The sequence below is a fragment of the Prunus dulcis genome, chromosome 2 (assembly GCF_902201215.1).
Source record: "Prunus dulcis chromosome 2, ALMONDv2, whole genome shotgun sequence".
In the NCBI taxonomy this organism is placed as follows: Eukaryota; Viridiplantae; Streptophyta; class Magnoliopsida; order Rosales; family Rosaceae; genus Prunus; species Prunus dulcis.
The window spans coordinates 3,432,794-3,455,930 of NC_047651.1; the positions used below are offsets into that span (position 1 = coordinate 3,432,794).

Below are 23,137 nucleotides of genomic sequence, written 5' to 3' on the forward strand. Positions count from 1 at the left end.
ATTATCCATGGAGGGTAGAATTTGAGGTCGGATGCCTATTTTGTGAAATGTGTGCTTTAGCATTGTATGTGCTACCAGTTGAGATATTTAATGTATTGTTTTTACTAGTGGAAAATTTTAGGATTTATTCGTTTTTCAGGAGAGATTGCAGAAATTTTGGTAAAAGTCTGGACTCTTTTTCTGTTGTTGTTGTTGTTCATGGAAGAGAGTTATTTTAGTTAGTAGGCCCGATATTGGTTAGATGCCGGACAGGCAACAAGGTTCGTCACAGGTTCCAATGGAGAATTCGGGATGGGTTCTGTCACCAAACCATTCTAATAATCTAACGTCTTAAAACACGGAACGTCATTAAACTTGGAGTTATTGTTTTTTTTTCTTCCCAAAACTCACACACGTTAACGTCAGTTTGAGCATGTTTCTTTCTCTCTTGGCCCCTGAAATTTTGCCCTTCAGGATTGCCCTGATCTGGGATCTTCAATTTTGAATGGTTTTGGGTGCTCTCTCCTCTGGATTTGCTTCACTGCCTTGCTATATGGGGCCTTCAATTTTTAATGGTTGTGGTTCGCAACCTCTTATATGCAGAGATACGATTATCATTATATTTTGTTCATAGAATCATAACTATGTGTATATTACATTATACCAATTTGACAAACGTCCTTTATAATCAAGCTTGTTTTGATTATATTAGGTTTGTCTGCTCTACCATGGCCTATAACAACCTAATGTTTTGGAATCAATGACTTGACACCATCAGTGGCTTCACTAAAACCAAAGAAACAAGCATCATGATAATGTGAATGGATTCAACAATTATTCATTGATGGTATTTGCTCCTGATCGATCACGATTTCAACACTGAAGGACAACGCTCAGAAACTGATGTTAACGTTAAAGGTCAGTTTAACGCGTGAGCTTCGGAGGGGAAAAAAAAAAAAAAAAAAACCCTCCCCTAAAATTATACCAAAACTTGCTTCAATTCTAAATGGAAAAAGGTACAAAATCACATATGTAATGCACACCAAGTGTTCGACGAAATGTCCAGCAGAGGAAGAAGAAGAAGCTTACGCAGGCAGCCTGCCTTGCGCGCTCGCGCCGTTTTGGTCCAAGCGTGTTAAATTTTTTTTTAAAAAAAAAACCTGCCTTCAAAACGACGTCGTTTTGAGCCAAGTTTTTCAAAAAAAGGAAAAAACCCCAGCAGCAGCCTTATCTGCCCGATTCTAATCCCGACCCCAGCAGCAGCAATTCATCCCAAAAACCTCATTTTTTGTTTTCAAATTTCCCTCTCCTCTAAAAACCTAACTAGTTCCCAATCTCCACCACCAACCACTACACACCGCCGCCGCCGCTGCCATTGCTTCTCGTCAAATTAAGTGAGTTCTAAATTCTAATTTTACATATTATTTTGGGCTTTGGATAATTTTAAGGAAATTGATATGACTTTCATGAATTATAATTTATTGGTATGGTATGTTATGATATTGATTGATTTTCTTATTTGGATTAGAATTTATATTAATTCATTGATTTTCTGCGTCCGCCACTGATTGAGAAAGCTGGTTTGTGGATGTAGATAACCAGTTGAATATAATTCGGCCAAGTCTTGGTGGTGTTTTTAAGTATGGCTTTGTCGGTATCGAGAAGGCTTTTACGCTCATTTGGCTCCGTCTTAGCATCGGGCCGCTGTGACTCTCCAAGTAGTTTATATCAGTCACTTCATGCTTCTCTTGGTGAGGACGTGCATACTTTTGTTGTAAGCTTTTTGTTATTGACTTGTATGATCGGAACATTTTGTGGTATTGCAAAATATTAATTTTTTTCTACCTTTATTTTGGTCCTTGAACCGATTTGTGCGGCCTTGTTCCAGGGGTTGTCTCTTCGGAAGAATTCTCAGCTGTTTCCAAGGTATTATTGCATCATATCTACTATCAAATGAACCAGTGCAGCATGTTCATGTACATGGTGATTTATTGGATGCTTAGCTTTCTGTGGAAACATAGTAATGAACTCATATTATATTGTATCTCAATGTAGGCTGGATCGTCTTTTCTAGCCAATCGAAGGCTTTCAACTTCTATCCCATCTCCTGAATCAAGTGGAGGAGCGTTTCCCTCTAATTTATTGTCTGCAAAGCCTGTGGTTGCTTCAGAGAGTAATATAGGTACGAGGAAAGGTCAAAACCATATATATCTTATAATATTGATGAAAAAAAAAAAAACAAAACAAAATGTCTATCAAATGAGCATATCATTATATAGCTTAAAACCATAACCATATGATCTTATACAATAAGATACAATGGATAACATTCATTTATGGATGAAACTCATTCGTTAAGACTTAAAACCCATTGAAAATAGAAAGTCAAAACACAGGCCAGGCAAGTGTAGGTATGCAGCAATTGTTAGTTTGTGGTAAAGCTTATTTATTACTTTACTGGGTTTACATTATAAACCAGTTGTCGGGATGTTTTATTAATGTTATCTATAAAAAATAAATGTGTAGGACTGTTTTAATGATTTTGTGTGTTGTGATATAGGACTCTATCAAGACCTTGTAATTCCAGTGACAAATTTTCATAATGAAGATAAAGGCTTCACAGTTTTGGCTGGTGATGTTTTTGATGTACCTATTAGGAAGGATATCATTCATCGGGTTGTACTGTGGCAGCTAGCAAAACGGCAACAGGTATTGACTTATCTATAAATTGAAGCATTAACACTAAATGATGGCTTAGCAATATTGCATTCTGTTCCTGAACATTTACAAAAAAGAGAAAGGCTGCTATGCCACTTGGAAGTTGGAAGTACAGAGTCTTTCATTTAGTGTGATTTTTTGTTTTGGTTGGGGAATGTGGGGGAGCATTTGCTGAAAAAGCTTCTGGATTGCATACATAGTAAATTGGAAAAAAGAAAAAGAAAAAAAAGAAAAAGGAAGGGGATAAGTATATGGGTTATTGCATAAGAGGAACTAAATTGACCAATAACTTTTCTATATTTTACTTTCACATGTCATTTGTTTTGAAATTCTTGTCATCCATGTTTAGAATTTTCATACTTTTGTCTAATGACCACTGAAATAATATTGGTGAGACTCTATGCACAAGTGAATTTGGGAAAGAAGATAAAAAATGCTTACGCTTGTTGAGTGGTCTACAGGGAACACATTCAACAAAAACTATTAGTGAGGTTAGTGGGACTGGGAGAAAACCATGGAATCAGAAGGGTACTGGTCGAGCGAGGCAGGGATCATTGCGTAGTCCCCAGGTACTGATTTATCATGTTTTGAAATCAGTATGTTTCTAGATTTTCAATTGAAGTCTGCCTTTAAGATGCTTTTGCATAATGAATATAATGGGTGTTAACAGTTCAGAGGAGGTTCCACAATGCATGGTCCTAAGCCACGAAGCCATGCTTTTAAGCTAAATAAGAAGGTCCGGCGTCTAGGGCTAAAGATTGCTCTGACAGCTAGAGCAGCAGAGGGAAAGGCAACTCTCTCTCTCTCTCTCTCTCTCTCTCTCTCTGTGCTATGTTTGGATTTAGTTATAAAATGGGTTGAGTTATTTTAATTAAATATTTAAGCTTTTATGTTTTGTATGGAACTTAACTAGAGAAACTGTATGAAACTACAGCTTCTAATTTTTGATGATTTTGAGGTCCCCACACATAAAACCAAGAATATAGCGAACTACGTCCAGCAAATGGAGGACTCCAAGAAACTTCTGCTGGTGGATGGTATCTTACCTGAAAAGCTCAAGTTGGCTACACAAAATTTACATTATGTGAACGTGCTGCCCGCAGTAGTGAGTTGCTCTTTGTGACCCTTAATAAGTGTTTGTATTATAGCTAGCAAACTATATGCAGCTGAGATGCCATTCCACATGGACACATTGTTCCGAATCCAGTGAGCTTCTTTATCCATCAGCAATGGCTTAGAGTAGAAATTATTGACAAAAGCTTTTACATTGTCAAGCATGTTTGATTCACAAGAACTAAAACCTCTCTCTTTCTATCTCCTGATATTCGTGATACTGTTGCTCAGCTTTCGCTGTGGTCACCATATATAAGAACTATGACAACCAAAATAACGATTTCAATTTTTGTAGATACATGAACCAGCTGCCGTGTAAGTTCTGTTTGAAATCAGTGCTTATCTGTATTTCACACGTTTTGCAGGGTTTGAACGTCTACAGCATCCTGCAGCATGATACACTAGTGATGTCCCGTACTGCTGTAAATGAAATTGTTGAGCGGATGCACACTCCAATTAAACGTTGAAGTAAAAGAAGGCCTTTGTTTTAACTCGGGATCGATAGGAACCAGCTTTTGCTTTTGATGGGGCTAAAAGAAGGCCAAAGCTTTTAGCCAAAAAATAATGTGTGTTGTTTTTGTTACGATATGAAATTTCCGGTGTTGATAGCTTGAATTTTATTTTGTTAAAAATTGTGGTTGAATATCAGTGAGATTTCGTAGCTTTTAAATTGCTCTACACCTGTATTTTCATTAAGCTAAGTTACTTTAAGGGGTCGTCATTTTTTTTTTTGGTAATGATTTAACAATTTTCTATAATGCATCAGATATGAATCGTTGTTTCTTTTTCTCTCCTGTTATACCCGATCTCTCTCCTTGAAATATTTGATTTCTTCCAGTAATTAAGTGGGATACCTTGAATTCATTTACCTTCAAAACAAAATTATTTCATTTAAGTGTGTCCGCCTAGTACCGTCTACCATGTCTCATTACAAGATGAAGCAAAATTTTGGCAAGCAACAAAATTGCATGAACGAGATTGGTGTTGCAAAGATATAAATGCAAAACAATGGAGCAATTCTTTAGCTTTCTATCAAACTCTCCTCCCATGCTCTTGTAAAATTCAGTTCGATTCACATCCTTAACCACCTCCAACAAATCACTTTCAATGATCACCTATCTACTTCAAATTTAGCATACATACATAAATTGTAGTAGACTAAATCTTACAATTTACTTATATAATGTCATCCATGTTATAAAAATAAAATAATCACAGTATGAAAAGTACTACTGAATATTGGGAGGAGAACTCAGATAGAATTCACTCTCTTTTGTTTCCTCTCACTTTTCCTCTCTTCTCTTCCTTTCTTTCCTCTCTTCTCTTTGGTGTGTTTTGCTAAGCAATGGGAAGCCTATTTATAGGCAAATTGGATGGCTTCCAACATCATCATTAAGCTCCAACATCATAATTAAGCTTTTTGAATATTATTTCCTTCTTTTCTTTATGTGGGCTCCATCATTTTCTTTACAACAATCCAAAATTTAAGATGGTATTATGAGCATGAAATATCTAACTCCAACCACGAAGGTACCGTGACAGTTAGCACTCTATCTCCCTCTTTCTTTTTTTTCCTATAGCAAAAGGAGGGCCTAGGGTTTATGCTACGGGTTGAGTACACTGGTTTACGCCATTGAAGTTGCTTCAAAGTTGCTACATTTCTTTAACAACAAGGCAAGGCTTCCTTGATGCTACGGGTTGTCCAAATTTTAGGGCTTTGAGAGTAACCGGTTTACGCCATTGAAGTTGCTTCAAAGTTGCTACATTTCTTTAACACCAAGGCAAGGCTTCCTTGAAAATGACCCTCATGGCCAAAACTAGACCGGAGAGAAAGGACGTGGATTCTTACACGATCAGAGGCAACAACAAAGTCGTCAGAGGTCAAGAAAACGAGAAGGAAAACAATAATTTTGATTTGTTTTGATTTTTTTATTTTGCGGGAAGGGAAATGTGTTGAAGAAATGGTGGTTTTGCAGTGGGGGATTGGGTGCTGATGGGCCCATTGGTCACCGGTATGCCCCCATGCTTGGCATGCATCAAGAAGATTGAAGCCTAGGACGACTGGAGCAATGCGAAAGTGAGAGTGAGGTCGTACTATAGGCCAGAGGAGTCGATCAGAGGACGTAGAAAGTTTCATGAAGGCAAAGTTGATGCTGGAGAGCTTGCACCAGACATAGTTGCTGTGTGAGTGTCATTTGCTTTCTGGTTGCTTTGGTTTTTGTTTTTTTTGTTTTTGGAAGACTTCTCTTATTGAAATAGACGATAATATATTAAACTCACACACGTTATACGGACTAGACTTTTCTTGGGGGAGGAATTGACACTACACTGGTGGGTCCTTGCTGTTGCTTTGATTTTTAATTAGTGGAAATGTGGTTTTTATGTGGATAGAATGTGATGGGTTTGTTTTTGTCTGTTTTGAAGACATTGCAAGTGTGAGATGCCGTATAATCCGGATGAACTCATGTGAAGTGCGAAGGGTGCAGGGAACGGTAATCTTTTTGACTTCTTTACTTTCTTTCTCAATGTGTTGCACATTTTTTGAGATCCGAGTTTTTGAGTGTGTTGTGTTACTTGAAAATTGTTCGCAAAAGAAACATTAACTAGGTTATCTATCTGTAATAATGGCTCTAACAATTGCAGTCATGATCTTGAGAGCACTTGTTTAGCAGGCATATGCAAACAACATAAGCACTCCATTTGTGTGTATGTTCAATTTAAACAGGGAAATGCTTGGAGAGCTTGTTGATAATTTAGGTCCTGTAGATACTCGAGCAACATCTCCTATTCATAGATCTGTGCCTGCCTTTATACAGTTAGAAAAAAAAAATTTCAAGGGAATTATCTGGTGGCTACTGAATCTTGTTTGGAAGAAATTTGGGTCCTTTTTGCAACATAATTTGGCTCTACCTTATGTAAATCTTAAATACCCTAATAGATACATGATTTTATTTTACCATTGACGACACATACGTATAGGTATCATCTGCTTGCATTGGCTTGACCATTGTAGAAGCAAAAAAATTGGAAAGCTTTGTTTTGTTTAGAATGTTCGTCTAAAGTGGATGTGATTAAGGCCCCAGAGCCAGAATGCATTTTCAGCATCACCAGAAGCTGATGCAAAGGTGCGGCTTATCATGATGGAGTTTTGGTTATTTTATGTTATTCTGAGCTCTTTTCTAATTTCAGTCTCTTTTCCAAGAGTGCGGCTATACTCTGTGTTTTTTAATTTTTTTAAAGTGGACACGTGGCGCCTGTCCTCCTTTCCAAGAGTCTCTGGCTAGTTTTTCGACTGTGGAGGCCATGGTCCAGCCTGTTGTCCCAGAAAACTCTTCAGTCCCAGAATTTAGCAAATTGGATTTAGATTCGCTCTGATCCACGGGAACGAGGAAGTTGGAGGTCCTCCTCCAACTGCAGCTGCCGAATAAGCCATGTTTCGAGCGAAAAAATGGAGAGACGAAGGGTTTTCTGTTGAACAAGGCTATTAATCCGTCAATCAGCTGATGGAAGATTTGTGTCTGCTTGCCAAAGAACAGGTGCTGCCTCTACCATTTCTGGAAGCTAATCTAACTTTTACAGAGGACTTCCAGGATCTGGCTGGACAATGGGCAGCTATTGAGAAGAACTACAAGGAGGCCGAAGTTTACAAGAACACTTTCAGCACTAGTGTTCGAGACCTGGAGCAAGAGAGGAAAGCTTGTAGTCTCAAGTATCAACAGCTCCAGCAAGTGAAGACTGAAATTGTAGCTCGGCTTCAAAAACAGTTGGCTAGCTAGCAAAGAACAACAACACAATCAACTCCATGCTTTTCTGAACTCCGTTGGATTCCGCCTGGACTCTGCAGAGCCAGATTGCTAAAGCTAAGCCTGCCTGATGCCGAAGCTACTCTTTTCAAGGGCAATCAACTCAAGGCTCTCTCATTTCAAAACAGTTTTATCTAGCACTGATTTGAAAACATTACTATATGCTTGAACTGTGAAATTTGAAACATTTTCAAAAGTGGAACAGATTTCACTGAACTGCAGCAACTTGGTATTTTGTAATTTGATCAATATGCAATGCTTGGACCATAGTCTGATATCTGACTGCCCCACAAATTTTTAATAGGAAAGAGAGAGCCATTAAATTGGCTAACACTTGAGTAGCTATTTTTATACACAACTGTTCTGACTCAAAACTAGTAAGATTCTAATAACCACTAGCTGGTTTTCACGTTCAGGTCCATGCTAACACTATAAACATAATCTGCTACTGTAATTCCAGGAACACCTTGAGTATCCCAAATGGTGGGATATAACTTTTCAAAACCATCTGCCATTAATTGGGACCTCCTGCAATGGAACATGTGATTCAAGGGGCAAAGTCATTTCAATTTTCGATCTGAAATTGAGTTAAGGATTATTTACCCCAAAAGGAAATTACATTAGAAGTTATAATTTGAGTTTATTGTTGACCAAGAAACTCCCTGATTTTTATGAGCTAGGTGAAAAGAACTGCTAATGCATTACACAACAAACGTCAAATTACTATCAAGAATGCACATGTGAGTTAAGCTAGTTAGTCAAAATCCGGTCCCTTGCACTTAAGTTCGAATTTTCATATCCTAGAGAATTAATCCCAAGCGAGCTCTTACACTATCGTTTGTATAAAAAAAATAACTATCAAGAATAATAATAATATTGATATAAAAAAAGGCTTAAGTGCTACAATGTCCCCTGAAACATTTATCAATTCCCACTAAACCCTCTTAAAGTTAAAGTGACTCACTTTGCTTCATTGACTGATGTTTTGTGTCTCACTTTACCCCTCACTATTAAATCTGTTAAAAATTCCGTTAAAAATGTTGACGTGACACCGATAAGACTCACTATTTTGCTAAACTAAGTGCCATGTGTGAAGAAAAAAAAATTAAAAATTGTCTTTTAAAAAACTTAATTTAACTATTAAAAATAAAAATTATACTTTAAAACCTGTGTTTTTGGTACCTTGACAGCAATCTAGCACAAAACCTTGTTCCCATTTACATCGAATCCTATCAGCGTACATAAAATCAGATCTCCAAGCCAAACTTCCATCCATTCTTCTCAAGGAGAAACTCTCCACCATCACATAACAGCCAAACTTCCTCCACCCATTCTCACTTGGAATCTCTTCTACCCTCTCCACTCTCACATCCATTTCATCCCCATTAACCCATCCTCCTGCCTCTAAAACTCATCTCGTATTCTGAACAATTGCTGAACTCAAACCTACACTCACCACTTTCTTGCTATGTGGGTTTACCACGCTGACAGAAGACTGATCTTAAAGGTGAGTTATTTTAAAATCAAACCACTCTGCAACAGTTCTTGAAGGGATTAGGTTTTAAAATTTGATTATTTTGCAGGGATTTTGTAAAGGCCATAGATGATTTTCATGAGAAGCACTGTATTGGAAAAGGAGGGTTTGGAAGAGTATACAAGGCAGAGTTGCTATCAGGTCAAGTTGTCGCAGTTAAGAGGCTTAACTTTGGAGATTGATTGCTGGAATGTCGTTAGAGTCTGACGACAAGTTAAGCCTCTTAACTGCGACAACTAGACCTGATAGCAACTCTACCCGTCCGTTTCGTCGACCTCCAGCGAGGATCCACCCCAATTCCTCTTTTCTTTGGAACACTATTTGATGACTGTTGCATATTCTTAGGGAGGGGGCTGGGTTTTGGGTCTGCGAGAGAAGAAGAGGGAGGAGCAGTCGGGAGTGGTTGTGGCGACTGGGAAGAGATAATGGGGTTGGAGGAGGGGAATTTGGGATTTTTTGGTTTTAATAATTAAATTAATTTTTTTAAAAGATAATTTTTAATTTTTAATTTTTTTTCTTCACACATGGCACTTAGATTAGTAAAATAGTGACTCTTATTGGTGTCACGTCATATTTTTAATGAAATTTTTAACAGACTCGACAGTAAGAAGGCAAAATGAGACACAAAACATCGACAAAATGGGCAAGGTGAGTCCTTTACCTTTAGGGGGTTTAGTGGGAATTTATCACTGATTCAAGGAGCACCGTAGCACTTATGCCTGTGAAAAAAGAAAAGAGAAAAGTAGTGGGTGTTAAGTTAACTGAGTTTTACGAGTACACATTTGACTCAATCCGTTAAGAAATGGGTCAGCTTGTTATGGATTCGACCCAATGAAATCCGATCCGACCCAAAATCCTAAAAATTTCTTCTACTTTTGACACGTAGAAATTGTAACCGCACGTTGAGGGGGAGAGATTTTACATCAAACACTGCACTGGACTGAAACTTGAGCCACTCTTCCTTCTCCAAATTTCGAAAATGAACAACTTTCTCACCGTCGTCTCTGCTTCTGTAGCTGTCGTCCTCGCCATTATAGCCTCTCTTCCTCTTCTCAAACCCAACCACCGTAAAAATGATAAACTTTCATCATTTCTTTCTTCTTAAAGTTTCAGTTTTGATCTGAAATTTGAATACTTGGATTTTTTTTTTTTTTTTCCAGAGTTGTTAAGTTGGAGGTCTCCAATGGCGGACTTGGTGGTGAAAAATGCCAAGATATACACCAGTGATGAGTCTCTCCCTTTCGCAGATTCCATGGCCGTCCGCAGCGGAAGGGTTCTGCGAGTGGGCAACTACTCCTCTATTAAGGTTCGCCATTTGCTTCTTTGCCTCGCTCCTTACGTCCCTCCTTAAGAATTGAATGTATTGGTCGGTTTTTGTGATGCTTGTGAGATTGCAGCTCGGAACCAAATATTTGGGCCATAAATTTTGTTGCATTGAATCCAAATATACACATGGAATCATTTTGAAGCTTATATAGCTAGTGGGTAGGTAGGTACTATTGTTATGAGAAAGAAGTTGTGAGAAAGAAAACCTTTTCAAGTTATTCTTATTGCGTGAAACAGTGGAAGCCATGTAAAAAGATGATAATATTATGATTGCTAGTAGGAGAGTCAAAATTATCGTTTGAGTGGGTTTTTTAAGATTCTTAAAATGGTAATGTTTTAATTTTGTCCGAAAATTTCTGAAAGTAGGGGTTTGAGGGTGACTATATATGATGAAATGTAACTCTCGGAAAATCCATTTTCATTGATGACCAACCAGAAACTGAGAAGTGTTGTTTCAGGGGGTTTCACTAAATTCTCATGAGGCTAGAGAAACATAGGTACAATTAGTATGATTGTATAACTTTTCTATGTTATAAGAAGCCACATTCCTTATCTTGGTCTGCAAACTGTAATGATCTGTGGTTCATCTTACTATGATCCTCGACTAATGGATCCTCTGTGAGAATGGTCCATTTACTCAACTATGAAGTGTATTTTCCCTCCTTACTTTTCCAAGAAACTGCGTAATTTTTCGTCTGTTTATCTAAACAGCTTGATTGATATTTTGCTTTTATTGTTGACCACTACATTGTTTTTGTCTAATTTCAAAGTTGCCTGTCCTTAGGTTTTGGATGGCCCATTCAGGTGTTGTCTTTTCTATCTTTCTATGTTTCTTTTATCTTCTTATATGGATTTTGTGGTCACTTGTATGTATTGTCTTTTCTGTCATTCTGGCAAACCTTATAACCTCTTCATTGCATCATATGGATTTTGTTGTTAGTTTCCAACAAAAGTACTTAATCCAGTAAATTGTAAAAATACCCTTCCCTTATACATTCATTCAAATGCAGGATATGGTTGGAGATGGGACCAAGGAGTTAGATCTTATGGGAAAGATTGTTATCCCTGGATTTATTGATTCCCACGTGCATCTGATTTCTGGTGGACTCCAGGTATGGCCTTGAGAAAATACTGTCTGTAATGAAATAATTAAATTTTTTTTTTGGAGGAGAAACATGCTTTATTTCAAGCAAAAGCTATGTAGAACGGCGTGGATGGGACATCCACAGACAACTTAGCATAAGAAACAAAACACCAAAACACAATATCTGACAGTAGGATACACATCATCATAGAACAAACTGAACCACAGCTAACAATCCGACAGAATAGATGAATAAGGAATCCCCCTAAAGTATGCATAAACTGATGCCCACAATGCTGACCAACATCCAACTCAACTCAAAAGATCTTCCACTCCCACCCCTTTGTAATCCTTAAAATTCTCCTATTCTGTTCCATCCAAATTACCCAAAAGATGGCTAATACCAGAATAATTAACAAAAATATAGCTAACACCAGACTGCCCACAAGGTTTTGGCTCTCCTACCCTTCCGTAAAGCCTTGAAATGAATGCTGAACAACTCGAAAACCAGATTACACATCAATTGTTAAACGCTTGAATTCCTTGCATCATGCATCTTCCATTTCAAACAGTTGTTGAAGTGTGTTACATATTTGAATTTTTATTTTTTCCAGATTTCAATTTGATTCATTGGATATGGCACTACGTGTTTGTATGTGTGTGTGTGTGCGTGTGTGTGTGTGTGTTCATTTATGTGAAAATTTCAATAAATCTGTGAACTGTCTGGCTTGAACTAGTTTGAACACTCAGGTTTGTACTGTCGGGAAATCTATAATGTCTGAAACATTCATTCAACAACTTCAATGCTTCACACGTATTTAAACTGTGTTTCCAACCTTCCTTTTTTTTTTTTTTTTGCAAAATTTGTGTAACATAAACTTTGTACAATAACCAAATGATTTATTATATATCTATTTTCCTTTGCTTAATTGAAGTTTCTATATATGCATTTGAAATGTTCCCGATTGGAAAACAGATGGCGCGTGTGGAACTACGTGGCGTAAGTCAAAAAGATGAATTTGTGAGGCGGGTCAAAGAAGCAGTGAGAAGTCAGTTCCCTGCCTTTTTATAAATTTCTCAATTTATCATGCAACTTATAGACACAGGAATGTCATGGCTAGACATGTCTATTCATATTCTTGTTTGAGTTAGAAAAATGCACAAAGTATGTGCCAAAATCTTTGATTGTTCTTTTTTGAAGGTTTGGCTGTGAAGTCCTAATGTAAAATTGTTACAATTCCAGTTGTTATTCAAGAGTTAGGGGCTCTTCTCCCAAACTTTAGGATGGGCAATATGGAAGCTCCATAAGTTCTTGTAAGAACATATGTGAAGCAGACAGGAGTTAAATTCAAACAATTAAACTGGCCACGTAGATGTTAAAGGTCATAGAATAATAGGTAGGGCATTTCATTTAGTAAGAAATATTAAACCATTAATCACTCTTCTTTATGTGCTTGTTGATCACCATTTAGCCTGCAAAAATAGTTCTGGAGAGGGAGTATTTATTGATGATGACTACGACTAACAATCTGATATAAATCACTTTTAATTATGAAAAGCAGTTGTGCAGACAGAGCATCATTGGCAATGCCTAAAATTCTTATAAAATGGATGTTCTGAAATAGCCATTGAATGTTTCCAAAATAAATATTATTGTGTTTATTAAATTGTATAGTCTTTTGAAATCTCATATTTGAAAGAAAATCAAATGAAAAATCAGATGCAAATCAAGGTTCCTGGATTTTGGGTGGTGGATGGAACAATGATCTTTGGGGAGGGGAATTGCCGATGGCCTCTTGGGTTGACGACATGACACCTTACAATCCTGTAAGTCATAACCAAATGAATTTCGGGTGCTTTGATAGTTTTCACAATAGTGTTTTTAATGTACATTATTTTACAGGTTTGGCTGTCGAGGATGGATGGCCATATGGGCTTGGCCAATTCAGTTGCTCTCAAGTTGGCTGGGATTACAACTTCATCAGAAGATCCAAATGGTGGAACAATTGTGAGATTCACCAGCGGAGGTATTATTTAACTGCGTTCATATGTCATAGATGCTTTCAGTGGGCCATCCTGAATCTTTTCAATTCTTTGGATATAACAACCGACATGGAAGTGTTTAGGGTGTTGGATATTTGTGGACATGACATTTTTGTTACCCATGTCCTAATAATTTCCTTGATTTATTCAAGAAGATTGCAAAAGTTTTAAGTCTTTCTGTAAAAATGGTAAATTACAACAAGAATACATAATTATTTACTATTAGTGGCCCTTAATGAAAAAACATGCATAGCTGTGTCCCTTACATGTTTTGGGATTTCCATATTTGACAACCCATATCAAGTTATAAAATGACATCCGTATTGTACCTACAAATCATAGTGATTGACTTGACACTGGACTCACTATTAGGACCTATTTATATGGATTCTGACAACCTTTACATTAGGAAGAAGCCTTGGACAACTGTTGGATAGATTTTATTTATTTATCTTTCTAAAAAGAAACCCGAAATTTATTAACGACTATGGAAGTAGGATGGATAAGAAGTTCATCATATCCAGATCTACACCTCAAGCAAGCATTTATTACATTCAATCAAAACTCTCCCGAGAGAGATGAATTGCACTACAAGGGATTATCACTCTAAAATGATGACAAAGACATATGAGAATCTTTTCTTTCTCTCTTTTTTTTTTTTTTTTTTTGAATTTGTCCGCCTTTTCATCTATTTTCTGGTTGTTTACATCCTTAGATAAGTAACAGCTACCGGGAGAAATTACTTATCATCCAACTCATTGTTATGCAGAACCTACTGGATTGCTGATTGATTCTGCAATGAAACTTCTCCTTCTATCCATTCCGGAGGTGTCAGTAGAGGAGCGAAGGGAAGCTTTGAGTAGAGCCAGCAATCATGCCTTGATGAGGGGTGTGACCACAGTTGTTGATGTTGGTAGATACTTTCCTGGGACATCGGTGAAGCTTTCCTGGGAAGATTTTTCAGGTTTGCATTATGTTTCTTAAGGGTTTCTTTGGATGTCTTGTGAGGTTGAAACATTATTCTTCTAGTTTATTGGTTCACTTGAATTCATTGGTCATGTTAAGGAATCACCATCATCCTTACTAAACTGATGACAAAACTTAAGGCAATTCTTAAATGACCTGTTGTGATCAAATATTAAGAATTTAAAACGATATTCTCAAAAAAGATGAGTGTCTAGTTAGATGATTTATTACAATACAAATTTATTACATCCTAAGAACAATAAGATGCACCCATACTGATATTAATATTTTTAATTACTCATGCTGCTGAAAATGTTTTTTTTTTTTTTACTTTTTTTTTTTCTCATTTTATTACTTATTGCAGATGTTTATAAATGGGCTGATTCTTCAGGGAAGATGATGATTAGGGTCTGCTTATTTTTTCCATTGGAGACTTGGTTACAGTTACATGTATGAGTTCTTATAGGTTTCTTCTTGGAGTTTAATATTACTTCAATTTATTCTCAACCTGATAGTGTTAAAGAATGATTGTTCATATGTTTGGCCTTTATGTTGACATATTAACGATTCTCCTTGTCAATGTGTTTTACAGAGAGCAATTATTTTAAACATTTTCAGCAATTGCACTATTATTTATTTATTTAACTTTTTCATATTTTTTCCATATCAGAAATGTGTGTGAGTTAATTATCTATACTCTTCTTTTTCTTCCTGCAATGAAGACTTTTGACATTGCAGCATTTGTGTTTCATACATAAGTAATTCTAGATTCTTATATCTTTTGTTTGACCAAGTGGAGATGTCAAGTTTTTGCATTGGACAACTTACTTTCTAGAATATTCTGTTTTTATCTAATGAATCTAGTTATGAACCTTCATTAGATGTTTCAATTTTGTTGTCATTTATTTTTTCTCTTAGAGTTGTATTTTCCTTTTCAGAATCTTATTACCAAAGTTGGCCGTACCATGAGCCAATGGATTTACTTGGGTGGTGTTAAAGCTTTTGCTGATGGGTCGTTGGGTTCTAATAGTGCACTGTTTTATGAGGTGAGAATGATGGTACTTGGGCATCTGCATTTGTTTTTAGTAAGTTAAGAATAAAAAATTTCAAATCCATTGACTATGGCCACTTCCATTTATTTTTGTATATCTTTGTTGTTTCTTTTGCTATTGTTGTTGAGGGAGGGGAAGTGTCATTGGAAAGTTAGGAATTTTTTGTAATGAGCTTATCTAGTTTGCTTTATACTGTTGCTTCCTCTGTGATAGGAAGTAGCTTTTTTTGCTTAGCCAGTCAATATATTGTTTTCCTAATATTTGTCTTTTAAATCTGTAGCCATATGCTGATGAGCCTCATAATTATGGCTTACAAGTGATAGATAATGAAAGTCTTCTCAACCTGACCTTGGCTTCAGATAGAGTTGGGCTTCAGGTGTTGTCTTATCTCTTTGGAACTGTCCCTACATGACGTAAATGTACTCTTACTTCTAAAATTTCCTTTACATTGTGTTCAGGTTGCTATTCATGCCATAGGTGATAGAGCAAATGACTTGATCCTTGACATGTATGAGTCAGTGTTTTCTACAAATGGAGTGAGGGATCGAAGATTCAGGGTAAAGATTTTGCTCACGCAATGATAATGGCTCAGCAGCAGCATAAATTTTCACAGGTTTTTTTAATTTCCTTTTAGTTATTGTTTTGCATGACCAAGGAAAAAATTGCTTTCAGATTGAGCATGCCCAGCATCTGGCACCTGGGACACCTGCCCGATTTGGTAAACTAGAGATTGTTGCTTCAGTACAGGTTTGACTGCACTAGTCTTTTTATATTTATTTATTAATGTTTCTTAGGGTAATGGGGCTGCAAGCACAGTGATTTGTGGGGATTATTTTGTAATGGTTCAAAGATCATGTTTCAACAACATTCTGATTATTTGCATCCAAGCGGACCTACCTTTTCAGACTGCTACCATGTTTATTTCTGAGTGTGTGTAGGAGTTTGTGATAGGGGACTTCTACTGGTTAAATTTTAAATACAAGAGAGAGGTGTAGATTTATACACACTTCGTGTGGGATCACATGTTACCGTGCTTTCATAATGACACTTGGATCACTTTCTGCATAGGGATGAAGTCTTTTCTTCTTACATACACAGGCTGCCTGACATTTATGCTTTATACAATAATCTACTTAAAAGTTTTTATTTTTTTATTTTAAAATGCCTTCAGTGACTGAGCCCCCTTTTCCTCTTTTAGTTTATTGTTATTTTTCTTTTCCCCTTTTGGCTTAACAGTTCTCAAACCTCTGAGTGATTATCATTATTCTTTGTTCCTGTGCATAAATTTAATTTTAACAACATATTCAAACACCAATTCCCTATAGCCAGAGCACCTATTAGATGATGCTGAGTCTGCAACAAAAAAACTTGGGATAGATAGGGCTCAGAAGGGATCTTATTTGTTCCGGTCTCTCTTGGCTAGCAATGGACAATTGGCATTTGGTTCTGACTGGCCTGTAAGTATAATGACTCTCATGGATATATTTTTTAGGCCTAAGTATCGCAAGGCTCTCTGATACTTTTTGTGTTAGTGTGACGTGTTTTGTAAATTTCAGAATGGTGCTGTTTTTGCAGGTGGCGGATATTCATCCATTAGGCGGCATTAAGACAGCAATGAAAAGGATACCCCCTGGTTGGGATATTGCTTGGATTCCCTCAGAGACCCTTTCATTGAATGATGCATTGAAGGCGTAAGCAACATTGAAACATTTGATCCTTGAGATACCATCTATTTTTAGACTGCTATTTAGGTGACTCACGCTCTTCTATGTGTGAGGCCCATATCCAAAGTCACTAAGAATGCGCCAAGTTAGCTAACCAGACAGCTGATATACTTGTGGTGAAGGCCCACTTGAATGGGACTTGTAACATAAAAGTTCACTGGTTTATAATTGTTGAGGGCAAACCCTTTTAATCTCAACCATATTTGGTTGGTAGAATTTTCAGAAATCTTCTGTTACCAGGGCACTCTAAGGTGAAACAAAAATTTAGGTAATCTAAGAGTTGTAATTATTTCTATAAACCCCGGGGAGGGGATCGGGTGTGCTGTGTTCTGCTCAAAGGGACAAGACGCTGTCAAGATTTGACGGATGATGGGGTTGGATATTGGAAAAGAAATTACAAGCTCTCTGGAAAGGGCAAAGAAGTACATGGTGATGGTGGTGAGGAAAGAGCCACCTCTGACCATATCACTTACAACAAGGCCTATACGAGTAGAACTCATATTATACTTTCTCCTGTCTCCCACCATTTATGTTTGGGTAGTTTTAATTTTCTTGTAATTGTTGTGGCCATCTGACTGTGGCCTGAAAGAAACGGTCATCATGCTTACCTAGTATTTTATTTCATAAAATGATTTGTTCTGATTTACTCTTTTCTTGGTAGTGGATGCTAAGCTGATTAGATAGTGTCCAGCGCTAGAGAAATAGAGTGAGGAACCAAATTTGTTTCTTTCCAATATGTTTTTTCATTAGAGGGACGGTCTTTTTCTCATAATTAGTAGTTCCAGTTCATTTATCGATTTCTTTGTTGCTTTTTCAACTGATCAACGTTGCTTCGTCGTGTTTCAACTCACACTTACAACTGTGTTACATTTCCACCTCATACATGGCAGGTACACTATTTCAGCTGCTCGTGCATGCTTTCTTGACAGCGATTTGGGGTCCCTGTCGCAGGGGAAACTAGCAGATTTTGTCATACTGCCCAGGGACTCATGGGATGATGTCATGGTTGAAAGATCTGCATCCATTGAAGCTACATATGTTGGTGGTGTACAGGCCTATCCCTGAAAGCCTATAATCTTGAAGATAATTTACACTTTCTACAGAAAACATAGGCTTAAGAAAAGAGGGAATGGCCCAACATTTTAGGTTTATATAGTGAGCAGAAGTAGTATGTATATGATGTCCTTTTTAAAGCACTCTAGAAGATCATGTAGTCTATATGAGGGATCAAAGGTTTGTATGATTTGTACGATATAACACATTGAGCTAGGAAACGTTTCAGATTCTGCTTGAAAATCCACTTTTGTGCGCCTTTCACTTTTTTTCTTCAAAAGAAAATTGATGGGGTAAGTGACTGTTTTTAACAACTTGAATGAAATGTGAAGAAACTTGACAGTAAGCGATAAATTCGCAATTCATAATAGCAGTCTTGATCTCTTGGACTACAGGGGTCCAAGAGATTTATAGTCACTCACCGTTGGATGTAATTTAACGGTTCACTCACTCTTGCACTTTTTAAAAAAAAACTTTTTTGAACCATTGGATTAATATTCAACGGTGGGTGACCACAATCTCTTGGTATCCAGTGGTCCAAGAGATCAAGATTGTCCATGATAATTCGAATAATAATTATTCTAAAAAACACAAAATTTAGGGGGTCAATTGAAAGTGACCTACTAGCTAGGTGATCCGACCCCTATCACTTTCCATTTTCCGTCTAGCAAAAATAAAAGGATAGTAGATCCTGTTGTAAAGAAGAATAAGTAAAGAAGAATAGGTGAAGCCCACATAGCCAACTCACACCCACCAAACCAAACCATTACCCAATTGATTGAAGAATATTAATGATGTTGTCTACCAATTATATTGTGAGGTGAACCACCAATGTCTTAGGCCTATAAATAGATACCTCCATCAAGAGAAGTGTGTGCTTAGAGATGAGGAAGAGAAGGAAGAAAGAGGATGAGTGAGTTGAGAGGAAAGAGAGCAAGAGAGAAATTCTCCAAGAGAGAAAATTGAGTGAGCCATACATATTGTAAACACTAAAGTTGTAGCCATATTATTTCATATAGTGAAAAGTTACTGCTGCTGCTCTCCGAGGACGTAGGCATAGCCGAACCTCGTTAAATGCTGTGTCTCATCTACTTAACGTGCAGCTCAATATTCGCACATATTCTAGTTCATTTTATAACAGATCCTAGTTATTTAAATAAAAACAAAAGAACAAAATTTCTTCCTGGGTGTCAATAGTATATGTTCGGGTGTCCCTAGAATACCCCTGTCAATATACTTTTGGCTTGTGTCTCGTGTGGCCGTAACGATCGAAAACGGTGAGATATAAAATCGGTCCATTTCAAAACGCTGGTATATAGGCGCCTTTCTGATCTAGCAAAGCAAGTCTCTCTCTCTCTGTCCTGCTCCTTTTGTAATTGGAATTTAGGGTTCTGAAGATCTGACGAGGTAATTTTCTTTTGTAGTTCTTGTTTTTCCCTCTAATTCTCTCGTTCAAACCAAACAGTGCCCTAGGGTTTCACTTATTTGAATTTCCACGATTTTAGTTTATTCGATTTGATTTTGTCTGAAGTCTGGGTCGGATTTATTCTTGATTACTGTTGTTATCCTCTTTACGTGCTTCGTCAATTTCATCGTTCTTGTAATGGCTTTGTTCTTGGAATTATTAAGTGGAAGAATTCGATTAAGTTCTAATTCAGTTCTGTTATGTTGTTATTAGCATAATTGTTCCGTGGTGTATGATTATAGTGATTTTCGGGAGCATATTTTTAGGGTTTAGAAGATGAACAACCCTGCTGGAGGGCAGTCCTCAAAATCGAAAGCTGGATCCTCGCAGCCATCTGAAACTTCATTTAAGCGAAAACGGGGAGTGTTTCAAAAAGAATGTATGTATGGTCGTTGTGTTTAACAGAAACTCTATGCCAATTTAGCCTTTCTGGGTTTTGTTCATAAATGTTTATATTGTTCTTTTTCTGGATGTTGCAGTGCAGCACATGATGTATGGCTTTGGAGACGATCAAAATGTATGTAGCAATATCAAATTTTGAGAGTTGAGTCTTTTCTCAGTATGTCCTGTGATATTTATATAGATGACACTAATTTGGATATTGGCATGTAGCACATGGTTGTTGTGGTCTCTTTGGAACTGAACCTCTGGTTCTGTTCTTCTTCGGTTTCTTTGGTGAATAAAATTGACTGATCCATAAAGAAATTGTTTTCTGTTGCTTTCAGCCTCTTCCAGAAAGTGTGGCACTTATGGAGGATATTGTTGTGGAATATATCACAGATTTGGTAAGCATCTCTCAGAGGTTGTTACTATTTATCATGCTAATGAGATTCTATGCCAGGTACTAAACCCAAATATGCAACATTTTTGCAGGTACATAAAGCCCAAGATATTGGATCAAAGAGGGGAAAGTTATCAGTTGAGGATTTTCTGTATCTAATTCGCAAGGTATCATATAAATTTGTTTCCACTGCATAATTTGGTTGTGTGGGAATTTTCTTTTATGCCACTTGGATTCATGTTCTGGATATTGAAAGTGAGTTACTTTTAACCAACTTGTCAATAGTTTAAATTTCACTTTATGTAGGGGTTGCTATTCCTCGTGCTTTTGACTAACACGATAGGTTAAAAAAAAGGATTTGAACATGACATGATACGATATTGTGTTATGTTGGCATGAGACGACAACGCATTCATTAAAATTGATACCATGAAACTAACACGGCTCATTTATTACATGATTGTCACGTTGAAGTTATTTTCAGAAGGTTATTTTGTGATTTACTTAGTTATTTTGCATTAATTCTTGCCAATTTCACATTAGTTTCGTGCCTTTTATGTGTTATTTTCATACAGTTTCGATTTTTTGTCAATTCTGTGTTGTACATGAATATATGATTATACTATATTGTGTCAAAAAAGTCCTGACACAAAGTTGTCGTCTCGTGTCAATTGCATGCCAATTTGTTGTATCTTACCAGAGTGTTTACAAAATTGCCCCCTAACCTTCGGGTTGACTATCTAGGAAGCGCACGTTCCTATTGTGATTACATTTTATGGCTGGCCTCAAATCATATATTCTAATAGTAATAAGAACTCATGTGATGTTTTAAAGCCCATCTAACAACTTTATTACACTCCCACTTGTTTTTTGGTTAAAAGTTGATCAGAATAGTCTGCAATGTAACTTCCTTTCTTTTACATTGTACATTGGAATTACTTGGATAATGTGAAAGCTTTACCTGGCATGTTGCTTTTAAAAGCATGGGATAAATGATAGTTAAAATGTGATTTGTTATTACATTCTTTCAGCTGATGCAAACACTAATATAAATGTGGTAAACTCTCCAGGACTTTCCGAAGCTTAACCGCTGTAGAGAATTGCTGTCTATGAATGAAGAGCTGAAACAGGCAAGGAAGGCTTTTGAGACAGATGAAGAGAAGCTGAGGAAGGCTTTTGAGACAGATGAAGAGAAAATGAGGAAGGCTTTTGAGGCAGATGAAGATAAACTCGGGTCAACGGAGTGACATGGGAGTATTTCTACTTAAACTTGTCTCCTGGTGATCATTTTCTTTAGGGAAATCGGTCTTGTTTCATTTAATCTTAGCCATTTAGTGTCCAGGATTAGATAGCCGGATTCAGGAAAGATCCAACACACAACACTTGGCAGCATTCTGATGTTGCAGATTGGCATGTTCATCTGGTATGGTTTTACCAGATTGGCAAGTTTCTCAACGGTTTTACCAGTCTTTTTTCTTTCTTTTTCATCAATCTTTGTAGCAGATTGGCATGCTCATGTGGTGTGGTTTTCCTTTTAAATAGTGATGATATGGTGTGGATAAGTGGCATTTTTCTATAAGCATATGTGATCAGGATCTTCACATTGAACCTCCAAAAAATCAGGTCATTTTACAGTGTCCAAGTTCTTCCACAAATGCTGGATCATATCAAATCATGCTAATTTGATATCATAAAAATAAAAATAAAAGCAGAAAGTGTAGCATAGTCCATATTGTGCACGGCTGCTGTTAAACATTTTCGTAAGTACCCACATTATTATTAGGGAAGGGAAAAAAAAAAAAAAAAAAAGAGCAAATATTTTTAAATTGATGAAATAAACTCTCCAAGCTATTGAAACTTAAACATGACCAAACATACGTACAATTGAAAGGAAAAGAACTCTTAAGTTTCAGAACAAGCTGTGAACAATGGTCAAGGAACGAATTTGAGGAAAAATCATTTTTCATGTCATTTTCCACGTTTGGTAATGCTGGTAAAGTAATAGAGTTATCACTTTATTTCCTTTCCCATGTTTGTTTTGAGTAAGAATGAAAAACAAAATTTCTATAAATTTTCAATTATACCCATATTAAATCAAATAAAAAAAGAATGCATTGACATATTGTAATTCTAAATTGTTAATGGGGACAAAATGGTCATGAAAAATGTTTATTTAATATTGTCTTATTTTCCCGAACTTTCCTATGAGGAAGGAAAACAAAACTCAAGTTAGGAGGATAGCTTCACTTTCCCCTATATTTTTCCATGGGACAGACAACGATTTCTCATGCCTGGACTTACCAAGTATGGGAAAGCAATTGATTTTCCATCCCCAAGTCTCCTTTCCCATGAACCAAACAGGCATAAAACAGAAAACTGGTAAAAGGCAAACTATTGCACCAATCTAAGCAAACACTTTATGGTATGAAGAATGAGAAATTATTAATGCAAGAATGAGACACATAACTCTAAATCAAAGTCACATAAACTCTGATG

At 36.7% G+C, this 23,137-nt stretch overlaps 3 protein-coding genes and 1 long non-coding RNA gene across 11 annotated transcripts; all 4 read left to right on the forward strand.

The window, feature by feature from the left end:
- Positions 1-1,133: 1,133 nt before the first annotated feature.
- Positions 1,134-4,575, forward strand: LOC117620367 (50S ribosomal protein L4). Of its 5 annotated transcripts, none has more exons than XM_034350548.1 (9): positions 1,134-1,373; positions 1,574-1,730; positions 1,868-1,905; positions 2,035-2,161; positions 2,540-2,688; positions 3,159-3,266; positions 3,368-3,487; positions 3,632-3,802; positions 4,176-4,575. In XM_034350548.1, the coding sequence occupies exons 2-9, from the start codon at positions 1,622-1,624 to the stop codon at positions 4,275-4,277; spliced, it is 924 nt and encodes a 307-aa protein (XP_034206439.1). In that variant the 5' UTR covers positions 1,134-1,373; positions 1,574-1,621; the 3' UTR covers positions 4,278-4,575. The 5 variants fall into 5 exon arrangements, with proteins under 5 accessions (XP_034206439.1, XP_034206438.1, XP_034206436.1 ...); XM_034350547.1 differs by having other exon boundaries at positions 1,221-1,373; positions 1,557-1,730; positions 2,035-2,173; positions 4,176-4,521; XM_034350545.1 differs by having other exon boundaries at positions 1,221-1,373; positions 2,035-2,173; positions 4,176-4,521.
- A 776-nt stretch (positions 4,576-5,351) lies between these two features.
- On the forward strand, positions 5,352-7,056 carry LOC117617961. 2 transcript variants are annotated; one of them, XR_004584463.1, is made up of 4 exons: positions 5,352-5,690; positions 5,787-5,994; positions 6,235-6,302; positions 6,790-7,056. It is a non-coding gene; the product is annotated as an uncharacterized LOC117617961 (long non-coding RNA). The 2 variants fall into 2 exon arrangements; XR_004584462.1 differs by having other exon boundaries at positions 6,235-7,056.
- A 1,819-nt stretch (positions 7,057-8,875) lies between these two features.
- On the forward strand, positions 8,876-18,642 carry LOC117617960 (protein LONG AFTER FAR-RED 3). Its single transcript, XM_034347601.1, has 17 exons — positions 8,876-9,120; positions 9,197-9,795; positions 10,034-10,214; positions 10,308-10,453; positions 11,484-11,585; positions 12,534-12,606; positions 13,278-13,384; positions 13,461-13,584; positions 14,370-14,564; positions 14,931-15,016; positions 15,505-15,612; positions 15,899-15,994; positions 16,077-16,175; positions 16,291-16,365; positions 16,944-17,075; positions 17,194-17,309; positions 18,233-18,642. The coding sequence occupies exons 3-17, from the start codon at positions 10,127-10,129 to the stop codon at positions 18,405-18,407; spliced, it is 1,722 nt and encodes a 573-aa protein (XP_034203492.1). The 5' UTR covers positions 8,876-9,120; positions 9,197-9,795; positions 10,034-10,126; the 3' UTR covers positions 18,408-18,642.
- A 902-nt stretch (positions 18,643-19,544) lies between these two features.
- On the forward strand, positions 19,545-22,242 carry LOC117618794 (transcription initiation factor TFIID subunit 13). 3 transcript variants are annotated; one of them, XM_034348524.1, is made up of 6 exons: positions 19,545-19,802; positions 20,074-20,239; positions 20,340-20,377; positions 20,586-20,645; positions 20,734-20,808; positions 21,712-22,242. In XM_034348524.1, the coding sequence occupies exons 2-6, from the start codon at positions 20,137-20,139 to the stop codon at positions 21,886-21,888; spliced, it is 453 nt and encodes a 150-aa protein (XP_034204415.1). In that variant the 5' UTR covers positions 19,545-19,802; positions 20,074-20,136; the 3' UTR covers positions 21,889-22,242. The 3 variants fall into 3 exon arrangements, with proteins under 3 accessions (XP_034204415.1, XP_034204416.1, XP_034204414.1); XM_034348525.1 differs by having other exon boundaries at positions 20,103-20,239; XM_034348523.1 differs by having other exon boundaries at positions 19,554-19,802; positions 20,127-20,239.
- The last annotated feature ends 895 nt before the right edge of the window (positions 22,243-23,137 follow it).